The sequence below is a fragment of the Topomyia yanbarensis genome, chromosome 2 (genome assembly GCF_030247195.1).
Source record: "Topomyia yanbarensis strain Yona2022 chromosome 2, ASM3024719v1, whole genome shotgun sequence".
Taxonomy (NCBI): Eukaryota; Metazoa; Arthropoda; class Insecta; order Diptera; family Culicidae; genus Topomyia; species Topomyia yanbarensis.
Window position 1 is genome coordinate 441503294 of NC_080671.1, and position 19422 is coordinate 441522715.

The following is a 19422-nucleotide window of genomic DNA, read 5'->3' on the forward strand; positions in this document are numbered from 1 at the left end:
TCCAAACGATTTTTTGATGATAACTCTTACTGCTTCTGCAGTGGTTCAGTTGATCAGAAAGAAGAGTTTACGAATAATTTCCAGTTACATGCAGCGGAGACCAATGCCCCCTTCGGGTTATTCTCAGCAGCGAGAATGGCTGGTGCTTTTGGAGTGTTTGCGGTTAACCGGGGAAGTGAAATTCTGCATCTATCAAAACCGACCAAACAAAACTTCCTTAACGTGAAAAATGTAGGGGAGATAACAGAAAAAAAATTATAAAACTAATAGATCAACGGATGTAATTGGGGAGTAATTTTGACTGCGGGTTTTGCGCCCCAATCACAAAAAAATTAATTCATTTGAAACTTACTAATTTTACCATCTGTTATCTCCAGAAGAGAATAAAATCTGTGAAAATCTATGTGAAATTCCCTTAAAATCTGTGAGATATTTAAAATAATCTGTCCAAATCTGTCAGTTTTTTTTTCTAAAAATGCGCCTAATACATAACACAGAAAAATCTGATAATGTGGCAACCCAGCTTCGAGCTTATATCGAGGAGAGAGCACATTCTTTGAGAGAGCGGAAATGCTGATCTTAGCCTCTCTACACCAAAATGTACTACAGGAGTAATCTAAAGCGAAGACACTTCCACGTCAAACAAAAGCCGCACAATAACTAATTCTGACAATTCGAATCAATTCAGCTGTGCACCGTTGCTTTCGTTCAATGAATGAACCTTTACCGTTTGGTAAATGTCATCTTCCACGAGTAAACGTGGCAAGATTCATTCCATTTCGCCTTTACTAAAATGTTCCACGAATCGAAGCATGCGCATTGGCAGCCCTTCTACCGTGAACAGCCACAGCCACAGGCTCCTTGGGTGGTGAGTTTATTTCGGTCTGGTGCATGCATCAGAGAAGCAGCAAGTGATCACAATCGCCTTACCGATTGTCAGTTCAGTAGGCTATGCTACTGCTGTCATTGACGGCGCTTGGTCGAAGTCGGGAGAATCGAAAGTGTGGCACTTTGTCCAGTTGAGAATGACGATGATGATGATGATATTAGTGATGCTGAGCAACAGCAAGCTCATTGCTAAAGGTTGGACGTACTTCTGTTGGTTCGACGTGCTATGTTGCCTCAAGGGACGTTGAAATGGAGATACGAATTGAACTGTGTTGTACGAGATTTGCGAGTAAGCTGTCCTTTATGTAACATCAGTCGGGTTCGGAGCTGAAGATGGTTCAATTTTGGTAGCTAGAATGAGTAGCCAGAACATTATTTGAACGTTTGAAGCTTTAGTTGCTTTAATGAATGATAAGAATTGCAGAAACTGAACTTTAGTTGTTTTCAATTTCAGTTTGGTCTTTAGTTCACACGATGCTGAATAATGTTTCCGTGACCATGGTTGTTTAGTTGAGTTGAAACATAAAGGATTCATGCAAAAATTAAAGCAATGAACACTTGATTGAATTGAAAACTTTTTCGAAGGTCTGATACCTTGTGTCTCAATCAACGTTCATTAGTACCGGTATCTGTGAACTTTTTCCTTTATCTCGCTTGTCAAACACAAAACAATTTGCTTCGGATAACATCGTTTCAGCTCTCTTTACAAAGTTTGGGGAGAAAAAAAACACATCCTTGAACACCAAGAAAATTCTAACAAATTCCAGCTCCATTAGACATCGTTAAAATAACGACCAAAACGGTGGAGCCATTATTGTCATCTGGCACCGGGAAAGATAGCGAATGCTCTCTGCGTTTTTTTTGCTTCATTTTTTTTCCCTATATACACAAGCTGAAAACAATAACTTCTCATCCGCATCCACGGGACAGTCGCAGCCCTTTTTTGCCGGTAAGCTCTCGTGTCCTCGGAGACCCTTGTCAAATTATAACCTAAAATCATTGCCCGTCTTGGCGGGAACATAATCCCCGAAAATAATAAAAGAAAAGTCCCAATAACGTCGGCCGAGGTGGTTTAAGTAAATTTTATTATCTTCTGCCGAAACGATAAATTGTCACCCTTTTATCGTCGCACATTTTTTTTTTTTATTTTTTACTTTTCGGCACCAGCCAGCAGACCCATCACATCGATAACGATTAGCTATACGGAAAGGATGCTTTTTGTTGTCAGACGTCCTGCCACCTCCTACCTATCAACTAGAACTACAACCGAACTTCTCTGATTTCTTTAGTGAAATTTAATCAAACCTGACACGGTTCTTTCATTACCAGTTCTTGTTCGATTCTGGATCTGGAGACGAGAATGGGATGTAAACTCGTTCCGACGGCCAGAAGGTAGCTTCATTCGGATAAAAACGATTGATGAGAACAGTTGGAATAAATTGAAAAACGATTGAAAGTACTAGGATTTTATTTTTTTCTATTTTGCCCTTGTCCACGTTAGCGCCACATGGAGTAGAAAGGGATTAAATCGAGGCTTAATAAGCGTCTGCATAGGAAATCGCCCGTTGTTGCACCTGGGTAATTGACTACGATCAATTGAGATTTAAAAATGATAATTAGAATCAACACGCTTGATATGTTTCACAGTGCGCAAATTGTATTCTGATCAACTTCGACGCCTGCTACGTCTAAATTTAGAATCTGTTAGGGAAGGAATGTTAGTCCGATACATGTGTCGTGTTAGTAACTGAGGAATCCTTTGGAAACTTTATTAACTGCTATTTATTTATAGCCAGTTTGGCGTAGTACACCGACGCTGAATCCGGTGAAAGCAGTCGAGGAGTACAATGCTACTTATATAAAGACAGTAACCCCTTCTGTAGACACTCAGGTTGATAGATCTACGCATTTACAATTCCGGTAGTGTAAGATGTGGTAGAGTTCAAACCGCAGGAATATATTGCATGTCATGTCACCACTTTTCGAACAAATTTCTCCACTTGGATCGACCTGTTTGAATCGCCTATACCACCCCACAGTGGGACGAGCCCGGACTTAAGTCCATATATGAATGTCTTTTTAAGGGCGTAATTCAAGTGTTTTTTGCATAATTTGACCATAGGAACTACATCCGGTTATTTTCGTTTTTCAAAGAAATGGTTGGTTTTATGCATTGCATTACTTCACCAAAATTATCGGTGTGATAAAATTACATCATAAAATCGCCAAAAATAAGTCACTAGCTACTTTTGTTAGTGTTTAGATAACAGTTTCTCATGAATTTTTATTGAATTCAAACTTCAAACGCGATAACAACAACGACACCAGTGAATCCCCGCGATCACACTATACTCATTCGAAAGATTTTAATTTTCTCTTTCAAATGAGTATATGCTAGTTTTGCGAAAACTTGCGATAAGCAGTCAAAATTTTAAAAAACTGTGAATGGAGACGCATGGTTATTACTGGTATTGAATTTGGGTAATCACTTTATAGCTAGAATAATGACACTTTCAAATAACATTGAGAGCATGATCTACAAGGGTTTTTCTAGTGATCAAGACTAAGGAGCTGAGTGGGAAGTATGTTTTTAGATGGTAGAGGTATTAAGACTGATTGAAAATCAGCAAATATTTTCAACCATCTGAAATAGGGTATCAAATGTTTCTGGAACTATTTCTTGCTAACTTGCGCAATAACTGTCAAAGAGAGTGAACACAGTTGAGTTCTAGTCATTTAGTGAGACTATTTTGATCCGAATTTGCATAGAACTGATATAGCTTAAGGGTATGCGATATTATCCAAATAAAATAAGACCATTTTTAAATGAACCATATACACGAAAAAAGGGTTTTGGATTTATTTTCTTTTATGATATGAAATAAGCAATATAAGTAACTTAAAACACACCTACGAAAAAAAAAATCGTTAATAATCTTGTTGATTAGTGAATGTAATTAAACATTCCACTAAGATGCTCAAAATGTTTGTTTTGAAAATGATAGAAAATGTAGCTTTCATATCAAGTAACTCACTAACGAAATAAATATTCCAAAATTAGTCGAACACATCTTATTTGATTCGTAAAAACAAAATAGTCATTTCCCCATAATGAGTTGTCAATAAATTCATTTCAATATGGAAAATAAATTCCAAAATTATTATTGAAAAAAATCATTATAAAAGACAAAATACTTACTTTTGAGCCACTCTATTAAGTAGTAAAGCTAATTTCTATTTTTATAATTAAAATAGAAATTTAGCGCGCAAAAACTTTTTTTAAAAAAAACTTGTATCTTCACTACAAAATAATTCTTTGAGCCACCCTAACGCATAATGAAATTTTTTTTTGCATGTGTTAATATCAAAACGATTTAGTACACAAAAATAAAAAATATACACAAATTTTAAGAACGACTTCGAAAAAAAAATATTTTTGAGACACCCTAATGAATAGTAAACGCTTATTTTTGAAATGCTTTAATATCAAAAACGAATTCAGCGTACCAAAATTACATAAAATCGTTCTATTTAAACCGATACGGCAAAGTTTGGACTTTAGTCCACCTTTTGTTCTAAGTCGTCCCACTGTGCACCCCTTACGGCAGCAGTATAATATTATGAACCTGGAAGGGGTTTTGAATTTTCTTTCACACAGGTCTCGTCTGCCATCAAAATGCATGCGATTACAATTTCCGTGCCCTTGTTGCAGTACGTTGCTTTTGTTCTGCTCGTTTCCACTTTATTGGCCAAATCATTGACTTGTATATTCTTCCTAGTTAGAGATACCAGGTTTAGGGTGACCATATGTCCTGGTTTCCCAGGACATGTCCTGGTTTTACACTGACTGTCCTGGCGTCCTGGGAAGTCAAGGAAAACGCTTGATTTGTCCTGGTTTTTGTTCTGTAAGCCTAAAATATTTTTTTATTTTCTCTGGTTCAGATCGCAGTTACGACCGATCGCAACCATAACTGCGACGTAAGCTCACTCTCAAGCCAAATTCGAGGGAGTTTTATACACTCGAATCCCTCAAGTATACCATTCAATTTGTTTATTAGTCACTCAACTTTCTTCTCTAACGTAGAAATTGAAAAGCTAAAGAACGAGGCGTTCGTACATAGCCTACGAATGACCTGCTTAATCCGTTTTTAAGGAAATTTGGCAGCCGAACGAATCCAAATGGATCCAGTTGTAGATCAATCTTAGACCACAAATTGAAGACGTTTTGGTGGCTTTGCTTCTGCTTGAGATCTTTTTCCAGTGGCATTTTTTCGTCGTACTGGAAATCCGCGAACATTTTTCCAATCCATGAAAAGGGAAATGACGAAATATCAATAACTGTCGTGAAATAACTTCATTGAGTTCTCTCTCTAGCTGGTGATTATGGAACCACTTCAGGGTCAATGCTAGCATTAACAGGGCTTCACTGGACGCTAAACAGCGACTAACCTGCCGAGTCTAACATCCTACTTAACAGGGAGTATGGAAGGTCGCGTTCAAACTGATATTATTAACACCAACCTATCCGCTATTTTTCATATAACAATTGCAAAATGGAGAAATTTGTAGTCACTTTGCTCTCAGATCGAGAAATAATGATTGTCATTGGCGATTGCCAGCTACATATTTTTAAATCACGAATGGCGTAGGGAAGTTACTTGTGACTGTTGATGCTTCTACTTTACTTCAATGACGTGTGTTGAGTGCGGATAACCTCTCGCCGGTCCTGCACAGATGATTTCAGAATATTTCGCATCATCCTCTAAATTAATGATTGCCAATTTTTCCAACATGTCATGTAACCTTCGATGATGGTTATGTAACAAGAACTGCGTGTGTGTAAATCCAAAAAAAAAACCTACCAGAACCTAGAACTTTTTAGTTGCTGAAAACCTGGGGAGAAGGCACAATCAATTAAGAGGTGATGGAGGGTGGTAGTCCCCTTTGGACTGTCCTGGTTTTTCACTCGCTTGATATGGTCACCCTAACCAGGTTCGATTTCGGGTTGGAAGATTTTCCGCTTCCTCCTCGCAAGCACTAGTGTTTCTCGAGCTTGTTTATGATGGATTTTACATTTGCATGATGAATTCCAAAGCGTTTTTTCAATTTTCGCACAATTTTTCTTTTTTTTTTAATCTAAAGTTTTATTTGAAACGGCTCAATGCGTTAGCACAACTGAGCCGTGGGTCTTTAATTTTTTACAATAAGTAAAAATAAAAAAATAAAATGCTAAGAATGTCGGTCTTCCAGATCTTGTTGACGCAGTTTGCTGCTGCGTGTTGAGATCCTTTTCCTTGGCGGTGAAGCCGCTTGGGGGTCATTCAGTCTGCTTTCTCTCGCGTTCTCGTTCCCGTTCGTGTCATCATCGGTACTGCTTTCTTGCTGTTCACTATCAGAGGTTCTTACTTGTTTCTTGTTCTTACGAGTAGCTGTTGTAAATCCGTCTTCATCGGCGCACGGGGGGGGGGGGGGGGGAGGGGGCTATATAATATTTATTTTGAAAATTTTATTAAGTATGATTATAAGGTTGAAAACGTACGAGAAACATGTGAAGCCATGTAATCTTAGAACGCCTCGATAAAATTAAAAGTAGGCGCAAGTTAGTTGAAATCAGAAGTCTCTATCGATAACAAGATAAGATCAATTTTGATGATCAATTTCATTTTTTTCTTAACTAAAATTTATAAACTTTCTATTGCAAACAATTGATGCATTCGGTAAAGGAATATATGGCGATTCCAGGAGGTAGTACACAGAAAGCGATAATAAGGGAAACCTTCAACTTTCTTCTAAAACTTAATCTTTGAAAAGCTTCTGGAATTATATAAAAGATAACATCTATATAATTCTTGTTTGATGTTTGGATAACAACTTATTCTACGACGGCTAATTAGCCAGAGATTACTAAAAAGGAAAAAAATATAAATATTTTAGTTATAAAAAGATTTGGAATATTCAGATCGGTTCTCGTGGTAAAGAGGGACAACTCTGCTGTTGCCGCGAGACATGTTGGTAGATTTGAGCAATTCGTAGTAACTCTGCCTAAGCTCGACCCCTACCAGCAGAAGATAAAAGATTAGTCCGGATGATTTTAAGCCTGTTCCTAATGTCCCTATCACTTTTAGTTTTTTGAGCTGTATTGTAAAAGAAAGAAAAAATGTGTAAGAACTCTTCATTATACGAATGAGGAATCTTTAAAAAACTGGTTTTAATCAGTATATAGTTTTTATGACATGTTTATGTTATTTTTACTTGAGTGTGATCTACTGAAAAAAAATCATGATTTCATCTGCTACCATAAATATTGGTTTATTTGTCTGAACCCGGTCAGAAGGGCATAACTGATTTATAAGCTGGAGTAATTTATTTCAAAAAATATTTTGAAGCAGGCTGATTAGTCGTTAAAATAACAAAAAATAAAACCAAAAACTGGCCAATGATAACATAATTGTAACAAAATTTGATATGGCTTTATCAAAGGTAAAACTAGCCGAGATACATTTTTTCCAAAAGTAAATAGCTTTATTGCAAACTCTATGAAAGGTTAGATTGCAACTGTATTAAATATAATCATTTAATGACGGTGATCTAGTAACAAACGATCAATTCACAAGTTGAGCGTTTCATAACAGATTATGTTATAATATTGATAGTATAGAAAACTGTTCGCAATCCACTTTCAATTCCCTTATCTGAATGCAGCTCCTGTTGTTATAAATACCAAGCATAGTTATAAAAGTGTTATTGTTTTGTTATACTCTACTGATCGGGAACATATAACCTATATATTGAAGTTAGAAGTTTCCTTCATGGAAAAAAATGCTTCTGAAACATCTAAAAAGATTACTTTAGGAAACTGAAAAAATATATTAATAAACATATAAAACACCAAAAAAAAAATATCTTTAAATTTCTTATATGATGGAAATCATGCGATATACGATTCCGCCTTTAGAACAAAAAGTTTTGAGAAACGACCGGCAAGAGATTGCCTGATCTCAACGTAGTAAGTTCATAATGCAATCAGTTCAGCAGTCACATGATTATCGAATAACACACGAGAAAACTGGTTCGATGTGGAGTGCCAATGAGCAACAGATGAGAACAATCAGACTAGGAGCTTATTGCTCGCGCTGGTTATATGTTGCAACAGTGAAGCAACCTGAAAGCCGCTGAAAAAGACGATCATGACAGGGGCGCATAAGACTTCAGAATTATGGACTAGCATGTTAGAGGTAGTGTAAAAAGATATTCAGGAGTTAAAAAAGACAAGGAGTGATCCACCACGTGATTGTGATGATGGATGGAAAAAGAATGTATTCGGAATTGTTGGATGGCCTCATATGGCTTATCTACAGATTCGACTGTGACTGAGCCTCAATATAGCTTATAAGATACTCTTCCGTTTTTTTTAGCAAACAACGCCCATTGATAGAATATTGTGTCAGTGATTACCACAGTGGGTTACGAGAATTCAAACGATGGATCATTGCCTTATAACAATACTACTGGTGGACTGGTAATCAGGTTAAAAGATAAATTGAAGCATGAAGATGCACTCGAAAGTACGATACAATACAGTGTATGAAGAAACGAAATCCTAATCACATGCTTCTTGGTTTCATGGAAGATTTCCTAATAGGCGTCGATCACAGATCAGTCAAAGATTACTAAAGATAAATTCTGCCAAACTACTATTAAATATATACTAAGATAAAGAAAAGAAAATGGAAAATGGCCTTAAAGCATAAGCAACAAGCCGTACGGATTCTACACGCATACTTACGTCGGGAGGCTCTTGGACATGTAGAGCGCAGGAGAGAAACTCGGTAGAGTGATCAGTAGACAACCTGCAAGGCGTCGTCGACTTTTGGGAAAATCGTTTCACTGGAGGTATGCAATAGTAGAAAAATATGTGTGTGGAGCGTGACGGGAAGGTGGCTCCCTAGAAGCCTGTAATGCATTCGACCAAAATTCGCATCAAATACCCAGACTTTTTGGACGCTATGAATAACACTGGTTTAGAAAAAAAAAAAGATTTCTTTCCTAGCATTTATTCAGTATTTTGGAGTACTCACAATTCCCGAATAGCGGTTTCTAAATTTTTTTCCTACAGAAAGATGATTTTCTACTTGAATCTCGGAGTTGCTAAGAAGTTGTTCAGAAGTTTTTGTTTGTCTTTATTTTTCTTAAAGAGAGGGAGAGAGATTCACCGAATACTATAGAGATATACTTATAAATCGAAAAAGTAATTTTTTGGTAAAAATCTAGAATTCACATATTGTCATGAAAAAAAGAATATATTTCGTAAATAGTTTGATTTGATTTAAGCAAATTAAGAAAAAAAAAACTATTTTTTTTTGGATTTTTCCACCATTCGAGTTCAGTTTATAGTACTTTTTTTATTACTTTATATATGTTATAACATATATAAAGTACGTTAATTCCGCTAAGACCTCCGTTTGCGTATGGATTGTGATTTTTTATCGATTCCATTTATTTTTTGTCAAGTTGTTAAACTTGTCATTGAAAAATTCTTGAGTTTTAGATTTTAAAGAAAAAATTAATTGGTCTTTTAACAACTGAAGCAAGATAACTTTTTAGCAGGCGGCCTGTTAAGATTGAAATAGCTCGCATGTTAAGATAAACAATTACGAGAAAAAGTCCAAGTTAGAAACATTTCAAGCTTTACGAATGTAGAATCGTTATGCGTCTTCTTATCCGGTACAGTGCTCTTTGTAGTATGTTCTGGAAGATTTTGACTGCAATTTGCTTACAATGTCTTTCTCTTGAGATCTTATGTAAAATTTTTGAAAAAGGTTAAGGATGGAAAAAAGAGAATTAATTCTGCACACAAGAAATGAAAACCCGAGTATGATAATCACGATATCCAAACCTCTATATGTACAGTACAAACAGATTGAAAGTAATGTTTGTTTGCTGTCCTGAAGGTATCTTCATGTCGTCGACGCGGTTCCGAGAGTGCGTCAGGACTTCATGAAGGCTTTCAAAGCTAAGCCAGGACTTTCGGGCAAGGATGTGGAAAGTTTTCTTCAAATATAGCTATCAAACAATCAAACTGGATCGTAAAACAAAAAATTACGGTCAATATCGCGGGTCTGAAAGATATATGATCAAGATCGGAAAAAAGTCAATAAATTCATCTGAAAGGATGATGATACGTATGTCAAATTTGACTTTATAAAGCTTCCGGGACAGAAGTTTTATGTTGCAAAGATCACAGGGATGTTCCCAAGAAGTATAGCATTGCTGTTGCAGACAACTTTGCCGGAAAAAGGCACCGGATCTGGCAGTAAATTTGCTGTTATGGCCGTAAGACTACGAATGGGATGAACTTCCTAAAAAGTTTGGAATTTCACACAGTCAAAGTGTATAGAAATTATACCCAATCCAAATCTCCAGTCCAAAGCCCATAGTTCAAATTTTCATTCGAGAGGAATAAAAACCGCAATAACTCACAATGGATCTTTAAACTACAATAAATACGCATCATTTTCTTCTAATAGCGTTTTATGCTAAATAGTACTAATGATTAAAAGCGTAGCGATTTCAAATTGGTTTTGCTTATTGCAAGATACATAAGCCAAATGATAAAAAAAATGTTTAAAACAATTTCCACGTCAGCTCATACCAAAACACAACTTTAATTATTCATAAAAAATTCCATGCAAGAATAGTTTGCGAGTTATCTGGGATTGAAAAATAGTTTATTCTAAAAACTTCAATAAAATTATATTGAAAAAAACAAAGTGAAAATAATTTTGCGTTAAAGACTACGAGAATTTTTTTTCGAGGAAATTGAAATTTTTTAATGTTAATGTTTAAGCCTTATTAAACTGGGATGATAGTAAGATACAGAAATACTTTGATTACCTTTTTTGAAAAATCGCTTTCTAGTGTTAGGAATTAAAGGAAACATCGTAAATTTCAATAACAAAAAATAACTGTTTTAAAATCGAACCTCTATCAGAAATCTAACTGATAATAAAGGCTTAACATAACGGAAAGCTTTAAAGCTGTTAGACCCCCCCCCCCCCCCTCCCCTAATGGAAAAAGCTGGATCGTTGCTTTTGATTTATCTGTGAGTGTCGGTGGCTGCTTGTTAGAGTTGGCCGTAGTAGATGAATTTTGGCTAGTTGCTTCGACGCTTGTTTTCCCGTAGTGGGCTGTATGGTTACAGAATTGGCATGTTGGAGTCTGCCCGGGATATGTGATTAACGTTGTTTGCTTATAGGTTACGCCTTCCTTCGGTGAGTCATGTAAGAAGGTATCGGTTTAGTCACTCGCATGCCAACAATACGAACGCAGTTGGGAATGCCGGTGAAAACATTTCTCCAAGTGTCATTCGTAATTCGTCATTCGTCGTAATTCGTCATTCGTTACTTCTCCAAATTGCGACATAATTCGTTTGATGTAATGTTCACTGGTACGCGTTGCCAAATCATGGATATGCACGTCCCCCATGTCGTTTTACATATGCACGGGGCTGTTGAATCTGATGTTACTAAATTCGACCTCGTGTTGCTAAACTTCTAAACGTGATCAAAACATAGTTTTTGGCGTGGTGCAGCTGAATGTACGTAACTTTAGCGCTCCATTTTAAATTTAACAAATTGTTCCTGAACTGTGGGTCTAACACGAGTTTTATTAAAGTCGATCGAAATCGTGTAATCCCGTAGCACGGGCACTTTTGTTTCATTTGGCAAACTCATTTCACTCCGCAGTCGGGGGCAACGATACAATTTGTTTGTTCACTGATATAGAACAAAAGCTGGCTTGACTCACTGGTGCCTATAGCCTGCTATAGCGTAGTATTTTCGCACAATTACACCCTTTTCACTTAGCTATCTCCTAATTTTTAATTCATTTTAAATACGACACATTTTGGAAACGAGATTTTTTAACCGTACAAAAGTGAACAAACAAAATATGACAATCAAACGCACAACGTGCTGTGATTAGTCCACTAAAACCATCACTAATACGTGCGTTCAACACCAGGGCCGTCTTAAGACAACTGGGGCCCCTGGGCACTGTGGGTCATAATATATCTAAGCAGGCGCTGACTTTGAGGCGCGATCGCATCAGCAGTTCATTACCTCACATTAGAAGTCAGACCACCGTCAAGGTAAGTTGTGGAGTAAACTGGTTCTCCGTGTTGGGTGATTCCTTGCAAATATCAAAAGCTCACTTTGGCGACCATGACAGGTGTGCTGTCGTTAAATCGACTGCGAGGGGAAAATATCGATCACGAGAATCACCCAACACGAGAAAAAACTATTTTGTTTAGTAACTACAAGGATCCACCCTATGATACAACTCTGCATCATCCCATCACTCAACCCCGTTCCCTACACTAATATGATTTCAACAGCACAGCAGGTAGATGCTGCGCAAAGTGGATGATAGCAGTCTAATCCAGAGACTCACATTAAGGGGCCGTACACTAATTACGTAAGGCTTTTTTTAGAGCTTTTCAACCTTCCCCTCCCCCCAGATAAGAGTTCGTAAGATTTTGGTGAACTCCCCCTCCCCCTACATAAGATCTTATCATGATTATCGTAATTAAAAAATCGAATTGTTAATTTATCAAATAATAAGATAGCGGAAACGATATGTATAGAATTATTACAAGAAAACTCATGACAAAATTTAACTGTAATCATCTGCAGAATTTTAATTGCATGCCAATCTCGCCCAGTAGAAAGAATAACAGTTGTCAGATATTCAGTTACTTCAATTTGGTCCGCATGATCTGCTTTGCTATATTCCACTTCCTTTGAATCTATTTTCTTGTGATTTAGAATTTAAAAGAGTTTATAGCATGAATTTGTTCTGAGTTCCAGCTGTGACGCTTATCGTACGCATAGCTCCGAATTAACCATCTTCGAATTTTCTTGAATTAAAATACAGTTCACACTCTGGAAATATTCGGCATTAAAGGTCTTTGACAATCGCATGTTAGAACATTTTCCAGATACCTTGCGGGTTTGAATCGAACGTTTGAAAAGAACAAAGTCGGTCTAACAACCCTTCGTGTTCAACACTTATTAACTTGTAAGGCATATTGTGACTCCAGTTCCCGAACAGAACAATGTACAACCAAGAGCCAAAAAATTACTCATATTGTATGATGTACAAGGATTATATGGTACAAATGAAAATAGTTCACTTTTCTTATTAAAAAGAATATTTTCCTTATGAATTTAATTTTTTAAACTTATTATGATATTACGTAAGAAAGGACAAACCCTCCCTCCCCCTCAGATAAGAATTTGTAAGATATTTTGAAACTCCCCCTTTCCCCATATGCCCTTACGTAATTAGTGTATGGCCCCTTAGGAAATGTGGTGGAGAGTCATCATCGTCATCGTCGCGACGGCAGAGCGAGAGCAGTGATCACGATACCACTAGTGATAAGGGTGATCACACTGATAGCAGCACATCGTGAGAAGAAGAGAGATCGGATCGCCAAAAAACATCGCAGACCACATCGGAAGGTCTGCTGACCGACTATCAGCGAAGATCAAGTCAGTGCAGTACCAACCAGCAATCAGATCGGTCTTGGAAGAACACGCGCTTGTTTAAATAGTTAATGTACCAAAGTTTAAATAGAATTAAAATATCAGAAATCAAAAATATATGTAGTTATTAAAGAGCTTGTGTTAATGGTACATCGCGAGTGTTCTTTGTTCATTTGATGCCCGAAAACCCAATACCACAAGTGACCGTCGCCTGAGTACCCGCGGGCCGTCCGTTCCCGATTACCTCCAGCCAGCAGCAGCAATTTTTCATCTTCAATCCGTGGTGAGTGCAGAAACAGTCTGGCGAAGGATTTTTAACCCCATCGGTGTTGGCCCGGACCCATTGGAGCCAACATATATTAAAACGTGATCAATTGAGCTAACAAGTATTCAAAGCTCGCGTGCTACGTAGTGGCTACAACTGTGGAACAAAATATCTTGTTGGTTCTTAGTTCAACCATTACCAGCAGGAAAAACATCTAACGTGAGTCGGAATTAAGGACATTATACATGCGAGCCACAACATAGCTGCTGCGCCACACACACCCCTCTCCCCTGCCTAACCATGTATCTGACATGAGCAAATATAAAAATACGTTTTTCAACACACTAACCTTGCTGGTGAGCCACGAAACTGCTACTTAAGGAAGCTAGAATATTTTCCTATGCAATCAATCCGAGTTTTTGACGGAATGCCATCTGTAGCTCTTATTTTGTGCGAAAATATCACCACTCTTCACTTGGGGTTCCTTTCGAAACACTCTTTTTCTCGTTTTTATTGCACTTTTTCAAATGCACTTTTTTCACACACCACTGCAAAAACACTCGCGAAACTTTAATCGTTTACTAACAAAACTTCAAATTTTCCTCCAATGTACAGATGACCAAAGGAAAATGTTCGGAAACTCTCATTTGTGCGTTTGAATTTTCACCCCAGATTTCAGTTTTTCCTAATGTAAACAAGCGAGTCGGTGCCTAGCAACGTGGCTTCCGCATATCTTCACCTTAACCATTCACAGCGCATATTGCATACTAGGCACCGACAGCGAAGGAAGGGTTTTCGCGGTTCGAAATGACCATCAGCGACAAAAAGTATGGCGTGGTTCGAGACGACCACCTGCAAGCCAAAACCGTTACGTTAATTACAGCAACCGCGACGAACCCTATTTACAACTGGATAGCGATATTCCATATCCAGTTATCTAGCTTAAAGATCGATAATTTAGAATCAAATTTCAGACGAGATTTTTAGGGTAAACCTTTACCTTTTACTGACAATGCCAGGTCAGCGTACAATAGTTTGGGCTATCTATAGCCTTAGTTTTCCAGTGCCGATAGCATCCATCATCGATATATGATTAAATATCATTCGCAACGACTTATATCTATAAATATATCGAAAATGTCAGGTATCGATCCAACTTGAACCTTCATACGCGTTCCAACAATAACAGAAAGCTAAATTTCTGAACTGTGTTTGACTGCAAATCGGTAAATCCCAATCCGATTTTATTCATTGACCAACGTTGGCGGCACACTTCCAGCATCAAATCATCTGTGTGTTTGTTTTTCACTTCTTATTTCTCTCGCTCTTACCATGGCAAAATCAAACTAGCGGCAGCAGCAACAGATTTTTCACTCCATGATATAGTTACAGGCCTCCAGAGAATGATGGTGGTAGGGTCCTTCCGTCCTCCAAAAATAGTCTGAGAATGGTGAAAAACTTCCGTTCGAGTGCAAAGAAGACTCGAAACGAATGGGCCGATCCTCACACCAATGAGCCAATGCGTTAAACAAAGATGGCAAATGCTGCTCTAACCAACTCTGGTGGGGTCACTTGAACAGCTCGAACTATCGAACCTGCAAACATGTGTTCGCAAACTCATAATCATTCGAGAACTACGAGGAGAAACATTCACAAATATAAAGGCAATTGGACGCAAATCCAAAACTCTGCATCTTTCCTTAATAATCAAAGAAACTTGGAGAAAAAATGAGTGTATACTCGTCATTAATATAAAATAGTAGAACCTTCCTACCCAAATGAGTTGATTCCAAGAAAGCGCACAAAAAAATGGTAGACCCTCGGACCGAACTGAGCGTGTATCACGTATCAGAAGATTGAATCCTATTTCAGTTTTCTTTTTCGGAATGAAACGGGGTTAGCAAAGCATACCTTCACGTTCACGATGATGATGAGTCCCTTTCCGGTTGTCCATTCTGAGCCAGCAGCATTACCGTTCGGGGTCTCCTATACAGTCCCATCAGCTCCACTATGGTCGCGCTCATACATATGTTGCCTTGTGGATACCTTTATATAACACTAAAATCGCCCGGAGAGTGCAAAATGAAAGAGTCCATTTTTGGCACATGGCTTCGGCACGTCCTCCGACGTCCTTTGATTATCTAAACAACTATCGTTTGTTGGTTATTTATTAAAGCTTTCGGTAAATAACACGTCCCCTATCGTGACTAGGACTTGAAGGGGACAAACTTGACTCTCGAACGTTCGGTAGATTCTGGTGGTGGTACGATTTTCGAATTTGCGGGGAAAAAATCAGCCGATCACAGCGCTTGCTATGTTTGGTTGTACTGTGATAAAAGATAGTGATTGTTTCGGGAGAGTTAAATTTGATCAGAAGTCAGTCCCATGTTCATAGTTTTATTTTTCGTTCCGTTTACAATCAAATAAAAAAGAAATGTTCTAGTCTAAACATTATGCTAGCCATAAAAACAAATATATAAACAAAGGGGCACAAAAAACTTTAACTACAATATTATTGTAAGCGCGGCTGAACTCCAACCGAGGGAACATGATCTGAGAAATCTGGTTCTAATTTGTAATTTCGGCAACGCTTTATTGTAACTCTTTTATTTTCTCACATCGATGTAGATGTAATATGATGTGATCTCTTGAATCCTTCATTTCAACTGATTCGTTACTGGTTTGCATGTAGCTATATATAAGTTTAGAGCGAGGCCGCCTCCAACACCAAAAATGATGATTTGAACAAAACCACCGAAGCAACAAATGCAAGTTCTGGAATCGTTGAGCTAGCGTCGCGTATGTGGAACACACGCGAACGACCGGACGTTGGACCATCGTGTGAGCCACCGTCACCAAGTGCAAGACCAGCAGTTTTATGGACTTAGCCAGGGCCTTCAAGTTATCGATCAATAAAATAATTCATTCGGTCTGTGACGTCGGTCAAGTGAAGTAATACTTTTAACTTTAGATTTTTTAAACACCGAAATCCTTTAGAATAATTCTTTAGTGGCGCAGTCGGGCGCGGATTTTTTCAGAGAAAATTCCGGGATCGATCCTTCCGCGAACGTACATCGTGTGAATTGCGTTTTATTCTGAAGAAACTCCGCTGGATCTGCATACATTGCGAACGGGCATCGCAAAAATACTGTAAGTAGTTTTAATCTTCTATAATCTAACGCTAAAAAGAACGGCTAAGTGACACAAAAAAGCACTCTCTTTAGATAAACCAATAATATAACTACTAATTCAGAGACACGAGCCCCGACCCACGGTAAGCGGAGGTCTGAATATCACAAATCCAAATAAGTGAAACTAACCCTAAACAAATAAAAACTAAATAATTTGCAACAAAGTTGTAGAGTTAGGATGAAAGCATAAAAAATCAGCCAATATTGTGATTCCCAAATACACTGAAGTCTTTTATATGCGGTTTTTATGCAACTTTTTTGTGAGGATTTTCAAAGTAATATGGTTTTTTCATGCGAATTTTCAAAGTTATGCGATTCTTTTTCTGCAGCTTCCTTTTAATTTCTAGGGCATCACCTGAAGCGACTTTTATAGAAAGATAGATCCTCGTGAATGCACATGCTTAAATAAAAGACATAAAATGTTCATATTTTTATTTTAGATTATAAATTACTAGTCTTTGGGTTAAGGATATGAGAAGCATTCTTGATGCAGTGAAAATAAAAACAGAAAATGAAGGAATACCTTTTAACCTTTCTCATAATAAAACTAATGTAATCGGTCGGAATTTCGACTTTTTAACCGAGGCCCGCAGAGCCGAATCTTTTATACCATTCGACTCAGTTCGGCGAGATCGGAAAAAAGTCTCTGAGCGTGTATTTTTTTACTTGGTGGTAAAGCTTTTACGCCGACCCGGTACACGTTCAGTAGTTAGACCAAACTACCGATTTCGTCCATCGTGTGCCAGAGTAAGGGACTCTGAACAGTGAAGATAACTCTGAACCCTCATTCGTTTTCGAGCTCTCCATCGAGACAGAGGTTGTTTTTTCTAGTCCGTAGTGCTGTGTGAGGCGATAAAGAATAGTTTTAATCCGCATTCAAGGTTATTTTGCCAGTTCGGTTCGGTCCTCAGTCTTTTGTTCGCGTGTGAGGATTAAACAATAGCCAGCTGTATAAGCTGGATCGGTTCGTCGTTGGACACCAGTTTAAAGCTAAGTGGTTTTTGTCTTTTGTAACACATTTATTGCTTTTTTCCGTCTGCGCGGGCGCTGACCCCGTGCGTTGACGTTTTCTATGGTTCCCTCTCCGGATGGTCAAATGGAAGTTGAATCGGGTTCAACTTCTAAGGCTCCCCCCCGGCCCAAATGCTATCCAGAACTCTCAACTGGTCCATTTGTGGTCTTCTTTCGGCCCAAGACTAAATCACTGAATCTTCTTCAGATTTCTAGAGACCTGACGGAACGGTTCTCGGCTGTGACCGAAATTTCAAAGGTCCGCTCGGACAAGATAAGGGTGTTGCTAGCCAACTCAAAACAGGCAAACGATATTGCTTGCTGTGAGCACTTTACGCGGGATTATAACGTGTATATTCCGGCTGTAAGAGTACAATCCGAAGGCGTCGTAACCGATGAGAGTTTGACGTGCGAGGATCTGCTGAAGTACGGGGTTGGCCGATTCAGAGACCGCTTACTTCAGCCAGTTAAAATACTTGAGTGCAAACGTTTGCACTCAGTAGTAGTTGCGGGGGATGGTTCAAAAACGTACCCCCAATCAAACTCTTATCGGGTGACCTTCGCTGGTACCGCTTTGCCAAATTTCGTCCTCTTGCACAAGGTTCGTCTGCCTGTGCGTCTGTTTGTGCCGCGGGTCATGAATTGCACAAAGTGTAAACAACTGGGTCACACAGCCACCCATTGTAGCAACAAGGCCCGCTGTGGAAAATGCGGGGAGAATCATCTAGATGATTCGTGCAGTAAGCAAGCCGAAAAGTGTCCTTACTGTGCGGAGAGTCTGCATGATATCTCGGCATGTCCCGCGTACAAACTACGCGGGGATAAACTGAAACGTTCCCTTGCGGGACGATCCAAACATTCTTTCGCAGAAATGTTAAAGAATGCTACGCCACCATCCTCAGCAAACATCTATACTCACTTGCCTCCTGACGAGGGCGAGGCTGGTAACCCACAAGAGGGAACATCTACTAGGGTGCCTAGAATTTATAGGAAGAGGAGGAACACTTCCTCTCGTAAAGTTCCTTGTAAAGGCCAGAAGGTGTCCCTTGAGGGGGCTCCGAAAGTCACATCTATTGGAAGTGTTGCAACCAAACCGAAGCAATTAGCTCCTGGTCTCGGAGGATTAAGCTCAGAGAAGGAGTTCCCAGCACTTCCAGGAACATCAAAAATCCCAAGTGTTCCTTTGTTTCAGTTCGAGAGTAATCACAGCACTGGAATTATAAAACTCTCGGACATAGTGGACTGGATAATAAAAACTTTCAATATTACTGATCCTATTAAAAGTCTTATGTTAGCTTTTCTCCCTACAGTGAGAACATTTTTGAAGCAGTTGACTGCTAAATGGCCCCTCCTCTCAGCGATTGTATCCTTCGATGGCTAACTCATCGAACGAGGTCACGGATTTGATCACTGTTCTACAGTGGAATTGCAGAAGTATCATCCCGAAAATCGATTCCTTCAAAATTTTAATAAATAATTTGAGTTGCGATGCATTTGCATTATGTGAAACTTGGTTAACTTC

The 19422-nt window shown here is 38.4% G+C and overlaps 1 protein-coding gene across 1 annotated transcript in view; it reads right to left on the reverse strand.

Moving 5' to 3' along the window:
- LOC131681054 (uncharacterized) overlaps positions 1-15652 on the reverse strand; it is an 85163-nt gene extending 69511 nt beyond the window's left edge. The window contains exon 1 of the mRNA XM_058961758.1: positions 15610-15652. Within this exon, the coding sequence (XP_058817741.1) occupies positions 15610-15652 (43 nt within the window). The remainder of the gene's footprint in view (positions 1-15609) is intronic.
- Between the last annotated feature and the right edge of the window lie 3770 nt (positions 15653-19422).